The 13,248-nt window shown below is 37.3% G+C and overlaps 1 protein-coding gene across 5 annotated transcripts in view; it reads right to left on the bottom strand.

The window, feature by feature from the left end:
- Positions 1-213: 213 nt before the first annotated feature.
- LOC146004619 (uncharacterized) overlaps positions 214-13,248 on the bottom strand; it is a 44,046-nt gene continuing 31,011 nt past the window's right edge. For 2 of the 5 annotated variants that reach the window (XM_083143494.1, XM_083143491.1), the window contains one exon: positions 214-1,438. In XM_083143494.1, coding sequence (XP_082999620.1) covers positions 407-1,438 — 1,032 coding nt within the window. In that variant the 3' untranslated portion in view covers positions 214-406. Of the gene's footprint in view, positions 1,439-10,137; positions 11,399-13,248 lie in introns of those variants that run through there. The other 3 variants (XM_083143495.1, XM_083143493.1, XM_083143496.1) reach the window with 2 other exon arrangements.

Below are 13,248 nucleotides of genomic sequence, written 5' to 3'. Positions count from 1 at the left end.
TATTTGAAACAATCATATCATTTCACTGAAAATATTGAAACATTTCGCGGTGCCCCTGTAAGCCAGCCATGGCACCCGCACACACTTTGGGAACCACTGTTCTATAGGATTATGTTCAGAATGGGAATAATAATATTGTTTTTTACCCTGAAAAAATATGATCCAAAACAAATAAACCATACACAGGTTGTGGACAGAGAGCTTTATTTATTATTATCACATCCTTACATATTCCATTTGTACAAGAGAAATATATAATTGTATGATTTTTTTTAAAAAAAATATTCAAATCATGTGAAATTTATAGTTGACTTTTTTTTAACATATCACAGGTGTTGAATCTTATTAAACTTACATCTGCAAGTTGTTATAAATACTAAAAGTGCACACACATTTTTCTTTAAAGCTAATTACATTCTTTGAAATTCTCTTCTGGAGATATTTCTATGACATTAGTTGTCAGTCTTGATATTAATGATGGGTATTTGTCCTTTTCCAACTGTCCCTTCCATGCACGTTCCAAAATATACTCTGCAGTCTCTTCCGGTTTTGTGCTGTTGGCAGGACCACTCTCATACTCCACAGGAAATACATACATCACTTTTTTATATGGTGCTCGTGAGTCGTCACACATACCATGTAATAGTGTGTAAAATTTACGAGGAGGAATTCGTAACAAGTTATCTAACACTACGACATAATGGCCTGAGTCAAAATGTGAATGTATCATGTCTCGTAACTCCTTTGACTCTTCTTCTGGACTGCCTTTCCAAATTATCACTGGGTCGCTAATTATCAGTGGATCATTTGTTGATCCACTCATCACCTCTGCAAATGATTTGCCTATTTCCTTTGCAAGGCACAAACTTTCACTCCTTGCCCCTTTACTAAGCATCAGCAACACAAAAGGTTTCGTTGGCTCTTTTTTAGTAAGGAGGGATCTCATGCCTGCCCTTATTGCAATCCATAATTCTTTATCCTGTGAAGGAAAAACAATTTGCAGATTTCCCACCAATTCCTCCATCCTGCCCTGCATGGATTTCCAATCTTTTGAAGACCGGTACATATTATATGATACACCTCCTCCAGTGAAGAGCAACAACAAAATACCCAGAACAGGTATTATCCAGGTACATGAACGTGTTTTGAAACTCCATCCATTGTTGGTTTTAGTTTGATAAGACGAATATGGTACCATGTGAGCTGTAGGTTGATAAGAGGAAAATGGTACCATGTGATTCATAGTTTGATGAGAAGAATGTGGTACCATGTAATCCGTCAAGTCTGGGTATAATTTACCAGCAGAAGATGACACAGCACCATCTGGCAAATCATTTTCGGGAGACTCATGCTGTTCCCATGCTGATGCTCTTTGTTGTCCCATTACTGAAATTTTCGTCTGACCATCGCGAAGAGGTTTTCGAGGTGTCGCCTGTTCCTGTCAAGAACAGAAAAATATATCATTCACTTCTACATAAAAATTAAGCAGATAAATTTGCATTTTTTCATTGTAATAGTTGTCCTCTGTTGATTATATTGCTTGAAGATTAGGGGTGTGGCAATGGATGGGGGGTGTGTCTACTTAGCTACAAGTCCTATATTTTGCCACCTTTTCTGCACTTGATATACTCTTTTAGCATATTCTAAAGTTTTAACACATTTACAACTCTGTACAACGCATGTAACCATGATTTTCTGTTATTCATACGAGGCGTATTCGGAAAGTAAGTACCGAAAGGGTGTAAGAAATAAAGTAAAATAGTTTTGTACCTTTTTTATTTGCATTGCATTCTACAGACCTTAAACTACTTTTCTATGTAGTTTCCACCATTTTTCAAGCATTTGTCATAGCGTGGCACTAGTTTTTGTATCCCATAATCATAGAATGTTCCCACCTGTGAAAGTCATCCATGCACTTCTGCTTCGACATCATCATCCTCGTCGAAAAGCTGACCACAATTTTCGATTCCAGGCGATCTGTCACAATTTCGTACAGGACTGTTTTCTTGAAATTTGTGGAAATTCCATGGAAAGCGACGATATTGTGAAGCGTCTGTTTTCACCAAATCCTCGGTCACAACAGATGGCCGACCGCTCCTTGGCTCATTGTGAACTGTCTCATGACCTTCTTTAAACATAAAAAAAAGACCTCTCACAGTTGACGGTGGATGTCTACCGGTTTCACGTTTCTTTCATTGAGAAAATGAAAGATAAACCGGATTTCACACCTTCATAAACTTACGAAGAAAAAGCATGACCTGCTCCCACGACTGCCTGTGGCTTACTAACGGATGGATGTCAGCAAGAACTCACATGGTCGCGACCGCAGTGCTACAGTGGAAATATTTGCCAATGGTACTTACTTTACGAATACGCCTCATACTTTCTGCATTGCATTTGTGCGAACACAATTTTTATACCACAAAGGGATGGGCAGGTCTTCTTAATTTGAGACACAGGGTATGTTTTGGAAGTTCTGTAAGTGGCTTTCTTACTCCAGAGAACCCTGGATCTGAAAATTTTTTCAGTACTCCCCAGCAGGTTTTCATTGTTGTAATAGTGCAGGAAAGTTGCATTATTGCAGGCAGTAACTTAGAGGAAAAACATACCAGATAACATCTTCAGTGTGCACATTAAGGTTCAATTTTGAAAATTTTGAAAATTTTGCCAAAAATATTCAATTTTGACTGTTTGTATAATTTATTTAATCAACTTTTTTATTGCAAATTGTTTGCTTGGCTTGATAATAAACAAATATTAACAAAACAATTGCACATGAAATAAGCAGTATTTAATCTACTTATCTATTTCAATGTTTCTATTGTTTGCCCATTTCATTCCTTAGAGTCCAGCGCAGATAATTCTGCCGTGCGATGCGCGAAACAACTAAAGAAGCAGTGTTGCTAATGGAGCAGATAGAAAAATCGCTGCAGTGCGCCAATGCACAGCTGTTATGTACAACAATAAAATTAGAGAATTCAGGTCTATCTAACGTTGAGTTTTAAACGTCATGCATTATACCAGGACTAGGATTAATATGTACTAACAAGTGGCTTTGTATGTAGCTACATACATATGGACTAAAAATTCGCAAAATATGAACTAACACATAAGTAAAATTACAAAAAATGCTGCAAAGAAGACTTCTTCATACGATTCCTTATTTGAGTGATTTCAAACAAAATAAAAAAATATTATTTTTCATTGCATTAATGCACTGGTGGCGTTCTAACTTTTCACTCCCAAAACCCGTATACACTGGTATGGAACTGCAACGGCAGATAATAACATGCCAACGTGTTAAACCGCTACAATTGCACCATAACACTCCTCCTGAAGCAGTATTATTATTTCCTCTCTGAGATCGGCGACAGTCGGTTGCCTTTGTTGTACATTTACAAAGGATGCCGGCTTCCACAACAATAACAAGTACATATACTGCCACTAGACGATAAGCTGCGAGGCTTTTTCTTTTGTTATGAACCAGGGCCGGCGCTAGTCATTTTGCCTCCCTGGGAGGTGGCGGCAGATGCCGCTCTATTTCGATCCCCCGCCCCGGTCATTACGCAGCAACGGAAAATTGAAAATCAATATATTCCTAACTAAAACATCAAAATATAAAATAAATAATGAGACTTCTTATGCTATTTCAATACTATTCAGCGCAAAAGAATATCTCGCTCGATCACAGTTTTCAATAGGTTTATTTTTTTCTTCTCTTCAAATTTTGCCGCTCTGGGCGATGGGACGGTTCGCCCTCCCCTTCCGCCGGCCCTGCTATGAACTTGGTCACCCATCAAAGCATGGCAATTTTAACACAGAAAACAATATGTATCGCATTAAGCAGCAAAAATGACAGCCTCCTCTATGCAATTTCTACAAGAACACGTGCCGGAGCCAGAGTTGAAATGATGTTGGAGCCACATAATTTATTTATTTTGAATAATTCCAAAATTATGAAATATGAACAATTTGTTGCTGCTGTTCGCTGCTCTCTTGCCAAAATGCTTTATTGGGATGCTAACACCATGACTGGCTTCCTCCTTCATGAACTCGTGCACGTTGCTTAGAATTTCCCGAGCTTGGCTATGCAAGGTTTTTGATTTCAACTTCGACAGAACTGGAGGCATTATGGAATTTAACGTTCATTAGCAAACACACACTTTTACATACACACACGCAATACACGCACACAACGTCAAACCGGTCAAATACTTAGTATAAAATAAAAATATGGTGCTTCCAATCCAACAAAACTCACCGCCACTTTACCTGCCTTTTCCCCTTCCGTGACAGAAATAGTGCTTCATTATTACAGTTGGCAACACTAGTTACTAGCTAGCCAATGAACATGCACTGCATAAAAGAAGCAAGCACTACGCCGTGCTATATTGCCACATTAGCGTCCCTACCGAACGGTGGGAACCGCGAGCTGGAGCGCTATTCAATTGTTTTCAATGATGTTTGCGCGAGTGTGTCCAGGAATGGAATGACAATGTGGCAACAATAGCGAAGGTTTTCGAGCAGGGTAGAACACGTGATACTAAGAGAGAGGGAGACGAAACGAAAATTCGTTTCTACGCAACGGCAAATTTACGTGTGTGGCACTCTACAAATTATCCAGAAGTCACCATGAAAAGGTTGCTGCACTTCTACCCATGTCCTTCTCAACCACTGAGAGAGAGTCTCTTTCATTTACTTGTTTTCAGGCACAAATTTAAAGTCTGAATTCTTATTAAATGTTGGTATTACAAAACAGGACAATGGGATTGTTCTAATAAAGCTGTCTCTATACTAAGAAAGATTACGTGAAAAATGCAGGCTAGACCAGGACTCGAACCAGGGTCTCTGGCAAACAGTGCAATTGCTGTACCACTGAGTGTCAAGCTAGCCTGGCTTCGCCTGATTTTTCGCTGAAAATTCTACATAGAACAGTGGGATCCGAGTACTGCTCGGTAAATTGTCCATGACTATTTTCATTAATTTTTCTCTTCAATCCTGTGTGTTTTTAAGCGATGGATTTTTATGTTTGCTGGTGCAGAAGTTGTTTTGAGTTTTCTTTTAATTCTTGAAGCTCTTTTTGGGTCAAATTAAGTGCATGAACATGGGGATGGACAATTTACATGGTAATACTCATGGATTCCACTGTACATCTCCTGTGTGTGCCAAATCTTCACGTATTTTACATCTCTATGCTGGGAGGAACCAGGCAATGTCAATGTCTACAGTGTTTCAAAGGAAACAGATCCCACTGCAGTAGCACTGACAGAGTCGATTGATTGATTTGGTTTATTTTACTTTGCTTTTCTGCTACTTTTGGCTAATCGCAAAGATGATTTGTGATTTGATTTGCTTTGTTTTACTTCGCTTTTCGTGCCACTTTTGGCTAATTTGCGAAGATGGGGATGATGATTGATGAATGGACACTCACAAATATCCATGCCCAGGCCAGGATTCAAACCTGGGACCCCTGGCGTCGTAGCACGATTTGCTAACCACTCTGCCAGAGGGGCCGGCTATCGCAAAGATGACGATGAGTGACAATATTAATGAAGGGACACTTATCCTGGCAGGAATTTGAACCTGACACCCCTGGTGTTACCAAGGATGACAAAATACTTTCTGTTGTCACATAGTGCATCATTGGGGGTGGAGAGAGTTTGTAAGTTCACCAATCAATTAGTTCTGTATGGTCAGAGGCTGAAAAACTCTAGTTTGACATTTTGAAGGTTGGTGCCTGAACTGTTAACAGCCTCTATTATGTGTATACATTGATGAGTTGATATTGCCAACATATTTTCAAGGTGAGTGAGCAAAGAAAGGTTTCTTCTGAATCAGGATCAATCATTTCTAAAAAAATAAGAATGCTTTCTTTACATGCTCTGAAAACATGCTGTTGGCAATGGCACTGGTTGAATGTATACATGAACTGAAAATGTTATCCAATTTTGATTTGGTTACCACTTCCATAATGCAATTTTCTCAACACTATTAGAACTTGAAGAGAACTCCACCCACCCTAATGGCAATAAGCAAATTATAACCATTAAACCAATTTCATTCAAGACAATAACAAAAAAAAAAAAAATACACATAATGAAAGTAATGAGCTAAGCCAAGAACCCAAGACTGAACTAAGAAGCAAGTGAATATGTACAGCCAATAGCAGGAGAGACAGTAAGCAAAATGTTCATTACCATTTTCATTGTCTGTTTTACAGTGTGATGAAAATGAATTGAAATAAAAATTTCAATCAGTAGAGGACAATACATGCTTCAAATCAACATAATTTTATTACTTAAAACAATACAGGATGTACACTGCCTTCCAAAAGTTAAGCAGGCAATGCAAATTTTCGAAAGCATATTTGAATTTGAGTGGCTGAAAATCGCTGCAGATGTAGATGTCAGTTTTTATGTGTAGCTTCCTTATTGTAAGTAGAGTGTGAATCATCTGTACCTAGGTGCTTAATCTGTGCTCTTAAAATAGCATAAAAGCAAGGATTTCGTGCAAGAAGCATCACACTTTCGTTGAAGACATCAGCATTCTGAAGGGTTTGAGGTGCATTTAAAAGCTGATACTGATACTAAGTGTTTATAACTTTTGTAGGATTATTTTTGATAATATTAGTGTTTCTATGGCTGAAAGAAGACAAATGACAGATAGTGAGCGCTGGCATGCTGTCGGATGCATTGAAGCATGACAGTCAATCAAAGATGTCGCTATTTTCTTTGGTGTTGATCATTCGGTAATTTCTCGATTATGGAAACAATTCCAAACAAGTCAAACAGTTGTTCAGAAACCTGTGCCCGGTTGTCAAGGGTTACCGCCCCCTCCGATGATCGATATATTGCGATAGTAGCCTAGCAGAATCGACAAGCGACCTCCACAACTGTTACATCCATGGTTGCAGCTGCACTTGGTAAGACAATATCTGCCAGTACTGTGCGCCAAAGGCTCCACATGAAGGGATTGCATGCCCGAGTACCACATGTTTGTGTTGCACTAACCATCCAAGCAAGAGGGGCAAGATTAAAGTGGTGTCTTCAACATGTCAATTGGACTGTCTCAGATTGGTACAACTTTCTGTTTACAGACGAGTCCGGATTTGCCCTGAAATCAGATGATAAGCATGTAAGGGTCTGGAGAGAACAAGGTACACGCAATCAGGCCAAGAACATGACGCATTCAAAGGTGGCAATGTCATGGTGTGGGCTGGAATTTCAATGGGATATTGCACCGAGCTGCACATCTTTAAAGGCGGTTCTGTGACGGCTGCGCGGTATCGGGATGAAGTCCTAGACCCCATTGTGAGACTCTACGCTGCAGCAGTTGGTCCTGATTTCCTCCTTATGGATGATAATGCCAGTCTCCATCGAGCCAACATCGTTGACGAGTACCTGGAAAGTGATGGCATCTCTCGTATGGAGTGACCGGCATATTCCCCCAACCTTAATCCCATTGAAAACCTTCGAGATGTCCTCGGGCATGCTGCCTCTGCACGTTTACCTCCTCCAGCCAGTCTCAGACAGTTGGAAACTACCCTAATGGAAGAATGGCCATTGCTCGCATCTGCGATGGTTGATCACCTCATTGAAAGCATGAAAAATCGTTCTAAAGTTTGTGTGAAGGTCCGGGGTGGTCACACACCATATTAATGTAAGTTTTGTTTGGTTTGTTTGCCTTTAAACACCATTTTGTTAATGACCCAATGTCACGTCATCATATAACTTACGAAAAGTTAATATTTTTTTAATCTTTGTACACAATTCTTGTTTGCAAATGCATAAACACATTTGCTACCTTCATGTGCAATTTTGTGTTATTCAAAGCTTTACTTTTCCATTTTTGCTGATTTTACCATCGTGTGCTTAACTTTTGGAAACGTGTTCAGAATAAAAACACAATGAAAATAGCGATGCACAATCTGCCTATTGCTGTTGGATGAAACTTTTGTTAAAATAAAAAAACAAAAACAGGTGTACCTTGACAGCAAGTAAAAAGAGTACTTTTGCAATAAATTCTTGTAAAACCTGAGAACACATCTTACAGCTGACATATTTTTAAAAATATGAAATAACAATATCCCATTTTCCTACACACTTCCCACTGGAACAATAAAATGTATACAGTATCATGGAACTGCTAAAATTTATTGGTGTATATAATTTAGTTGTGTAGATATAAGCAAAATAATATAACTTTGCTGATGTCACATACATTATGTTGGCACAAAGTGTCTAGATGACCTAATATCCGTGACAAAAATACTGAGCCCTCTGTTCATTTGCTTGTGAAATTGTCCTCAAATATACCTCATTGGAAAGCTTCAAGTGTCTTATTTTTTAATAAGCATCATCTGAAAATTATTCTTCGTTGCATTTTCTTATAAGGAAAAATTCACTAAAAAATATAGTTTTTTCTTCAATTTTGCAAGAATGGGGAACCTAACATCATACAGTTCACAATTAACTGTTGATATAATATTGAGATTTTTTGGTTTTGAAGACGGATTATTCTTGCACCTCTGCGGAAAAAGTCAAATGCATATCTTCACTAGATACTTCAAAAATAGAAGATTTAGGGAAACGTGAAATCCATAATTGCAAATTTAATTAAATTGTAAAAAACTGTTTAAAATACACATATGATCCAAATTTATCTTGTGTATCTCAAGCATAAGCACAGATATTAATTATTATTTACCGCTCCTAATATGGTAAATGTGCGGATGATGTATGACGAGATACAGCCAATCTCAGTCTGCTGGCTGCAGGTGACTTCCACAGCATTGCCGTCTCGCTACACGGCCTGCGGAAATACTGGAAGTGCGTTCCGTTGGTCCGATCGAAAGCATTGTGGCAGTGTAAAATAATGAATAAACAATTTGTCATATTATGAATAAAATACATTTTCTTTGTATACAATGTTACATTTTCCAGCTTTTATCCAATCTTTATGCGAACATCATTTTAAGTCACTCATTTAAGCAGAGTAATTACAACGATGAACAAGATTTCATAAAATATTCGAACCCGTAACTTCTGGTTTTCTAGTCTCCTCTGTGTATATATAAAAGAAATATAACATGCCTTTGATGTACAGCAACTTCATAAACGAAAACAGGGAAGAAAAAGTGTACTTAAGGATTGTTATGGATGTGTGCGAGTTCAGGTAATAATTCATGGTAGGAACACAGTAAGAAAATCTGTATTAGTCGATTACATCATCTCAACAATGCTTCCCTGTGCACAACAATTTGCTTAGTAACCAAAACTTTCGGCTCACTTTCTGTGTCAAACCTGCTGGCTGGACGTAGAGTTTAAAGGGCTGGCGGCAGCATGCGGCAACAAAGCGGACTTGCTCATAGCGACGAGATGGAAAACATGCAAGCCGGTTGCTAGGAAAACAATTCTGTCTGTTGTTTTCAATTTGTACAATGTGAAAAGATTTTTATACCATGCTCATCATTTGGATATCCTTTGCATAGTCATTGGGCTAACCATTACCAAGATTGAAACACTGTTATTAAACATTAATTGTGGCTTTCCACGCGTGATAGCAAAATTATATATACATAAACAAGCTTCAATCACAAGAAATTTTATATTTTTACAACTGGTTTACAAGAAGCTACACACAATTCAATTCGACTTGTTAAAAAAAAACACGAAAAAACTAAACTTTTACGAAAAGAGAACAGAAAGAGTTCAAATCACTTTGTCTTGCTTTTGTCTAAAAGCAGATACTTCTGGCTTTCCAATGAGTTATATTTGACTTTTTCTTCCCATGGAGTACAACTTTACAAGCATGCAAACAGAGGGCTCAATATTTTTGTCACGGATAGTAAATAGAACGGCTGTTCTTGTCCACTGGTTTTGGATTTCGTAAGCATGGATGCTTTAACCATTTCATGCATCCATCATCCATTCTCATTAATGTTTCAGTGAAGGAAAATGGGGCACGAAATAACAAAATGAAAACTGATACAAGAGTACGTTATGTAGTTGGAACAGTTCTAACCTGCTTATACTTCATATAGGAACTTTTTATAAAATCAAGAAATTTCTGTTCATTTTAAAATGCATTTAATATTCCGGGGACTTATTCATAAAATGAAGATTATTATAATACAAGTTTAAAAAGGTATTTATTACAAACTAACATCTTACATGCTTAAAAAGGTATTTATTACAAACTAACATCTTACATGCTTATCAGTAGAATGGCATGTTACCAACATTTAAAAAAATAACCACATAATCCTTATCACAATTATTCAGTCACATCAAAAAATGTCAATCCAGAATTACAATATTTTAAGAAGCACGACACCAGAAATTATAATATTTTCACAATTATCTTTATCTCAATGCATTTCATGATGATACTCAATGACACTTTCCGTTAGTCTTGATATCAAAGATGGGTAGTTATCGTCTGACAACTGTCCTTCCCATGCAGACTTCAAAACGACTTGCCCAATTTTATCAGGTTTCGATTCTTGAACATTTTTTGGTTCATACATCACAAGAATTACATACATAACTCGCTTAAATGGTGCTTCGGTGGTGTCACACAAGGTATGGAACAACCGGAATATTTTCTGAGGAGGTAATTCTAACAGGTTTTCAACTAAAGCAGTCTTGAAACCTTGCTCAAAATGCGAAAAGATTTTCTCCTTTAAATCCTTAACATCTTGATGCGATGGATCACTTTCAGACTTGCTTACATTAGCACTGGTAATCCTTAGTGGATCATTTGAACTGTTTGTGAAGAGATATTCTAGTGAGGTGCCTAATCTTTTGGCAAAATGCACACTTTTACTTCTCGTGGCCTCACTACAAAGTACTAATAACACAAATGGTTTTTCTGGTTCTTCCTTGTACATGAGATTTCTCATGCCTGACTTTATAACTTTCCAAGAGTCTCGTTCCAGTGACGGAAACTCTGTTTGTAATTCTTTTACCACTTGATTCATTTCCTTTTGTGTAGAATTCCAATCTTTATCTTTGTCTTGTGTTATATTCTGATTAGAGTGTAACCATTTCGTAATTATAATTATAATTATCATTATCAGTCCTGCAAATATAGTTAACCTCACACGTATACTGCAACCTTCCTTGCTACCTGTTGGTTTAACTTTATTCTGATGTTGTGAATCACTTGCTTCCGAATTATGTTCATCTTTCTCAGATTCATCTCCTTCAGGCCGTCCTCTTGTCCTTTGATGCAAAGTTGATTCACCTCCTTCAGGGTAGCCTCTTGTCCTCTGATGCACAGTTGATTCACCTCCTTCAGGGTGGCCTCCTGTCCTTTGATACAAAGTTGATTCACCACCATCTTCTCTTCTTTGTTCTTCTGCCTTTCTAATACTATTTCGACATTTAGGTCCAGTCTAAAAGCAAACAAAATAGAAAATATTGCTGATAATCGATTGTACCTAATCAGGTTTTTTGAACAATGAATCGCTCAGTGCTTCTAACTACTTTCCTCAAGAATATTGCATGCATTAGCCAAGACAGAATGGGACTCAGAACCCAGAACCTCTGGTAGATGAGCTCTCCCATCAAGACAGCCAACACATACAAAACATCGGGACACAAATAAATATTTTGTTTGCACTACAAATTTTAATATCCTTATCATAATAACTGCACATTATATTCTTTAAGTTTGCGCTCAGTTACTAAGGTGAATTAGTACACATTCTTGACACCTGAAGTGAAGATATGGTAGCAAGATTAACAATAATACTTTTCTGATTGTTAGTGAAAATGGTTCTTTTTACCATACAATGTTATCCTTTCAACTATTACAACACAAGATTTTGCGAGCTTCTCTCATCTTCAGATGAACACGTTTCTATTTGCCAGAATCACAGGTTTGTAGTAAAATCACAGGTCCCTCGCCACCAAGGTAAAAAAGGTAATTTCCTCATGTAAATAGCACCATGCCATGAAGGCACATTTTAGGGGATGGGGGGGGTAGCAAAAAGTCATTTGTTCATCTGGATATAACAGGAAAGGTGCTCTCTAGAAATAGTTAAAAGAAGTTGCACTAGACAATGAGTAATGTCCAATTAACACATCCTAAGAAGTTTAAAAACGGTTATCGATTAATGGAAATTTTAATTGAAATTGTTTCATTACATTTAAACTTTAAATGCTAAATTTCCTATGTTGAAAATGATGACAACTCAATCTGTGTGAAAGTCCATGGTATTAAATAATTATCTCATCTTCTTCTTCTCTTCTTTATTTTATGGCTCACACTGCATTTGCAGTTTCTAGCCAAAGTTGCTGAGTTCAGGTTCATTTATTAATATCTATGTTCCAAACTGTTGTTGAATATCGTTCACTTTCTTCGAAACGCTAATGTCTTCCTGTTCTTATGGTATAACAGTTTTGTGTGATTATTAATTTCAATTGTAGTGTGAATCATTGTGGTTGTTCAAATAGTAAACCTATGTTTTCTAGTGAAACTATAAAGAATCCAAATAACTTCAGTGTAGATAAGGATATCAGAAATGGTACCTGTGCATGTTGTAAGTTTTTATATAGAGAGTCTCGGTATTGTTGTCTTAAGGGACATTCAAAAATTAAATGATTAAGTTTTTGATTAGCTTCTCTGTATTGGCAGGAAGTTGATGGCACAATCTTTAAACGAGCCAAATGTTGATTTACTAATACATGACCTGTTCACATTCTTAATATAAAAACAATCATGTTGTGGTACCAAGGTCTATGATTTCTGACTTGACCATGCCACTTATAGGATGTGGTATTTTGTAGCTCTATTTTGTACCACTCCTCCCACTGCTTTTGTAACTTATATTTTACTCTGGGTAAGAGATCTGTATAAGGTAGTCGAAAAAGTGTTGCATAATCCTGGGTTCTTGCTTTTTTTGCATTTGCATCTACTATGTCACGATATTTATTTTGATTACTATGTGCATGGATGTAAGTGAAAACCACTTTCTGTCCTTCTTGTTGAAGATGCTTAATCGTGCATAAAATCAAGTATTCAAATGTTGTTAACTTGTAAGCAGCACTGCCTGTTCTCGACAAAGCCTGCAAGATGCTCAATGCGTCAGTAAGGATTAGGGAGTGATTACTTCTTAGTTCTGCAACATAGAGGAGTGCTTGATATATGGCATAACACACAGCCGAAAATATCAATGTATATTGTGGTAATGTAATTTTTTTAATTACATTGTACGATGGAACATGAAATGCACAACCAACT

Source organism: Lepisma saccharinum, chromosome 22, assembly GCF_977018435.1.
Source record: "Lepisma saccharinum chromosome 22, izLepSacc3.1, whole genome shotgun sequence".
In the NCBI taxonomy this organism is placed as follows: Eukaryota; Metazoa; Arthropoda; class Insecta; order Zygentoma; family Lepismatidae; genus Lepisma; species Lepisma saccharinum.
This window is presented reverse-complemented; position numbering and strand designations above follow the sequence as displayed.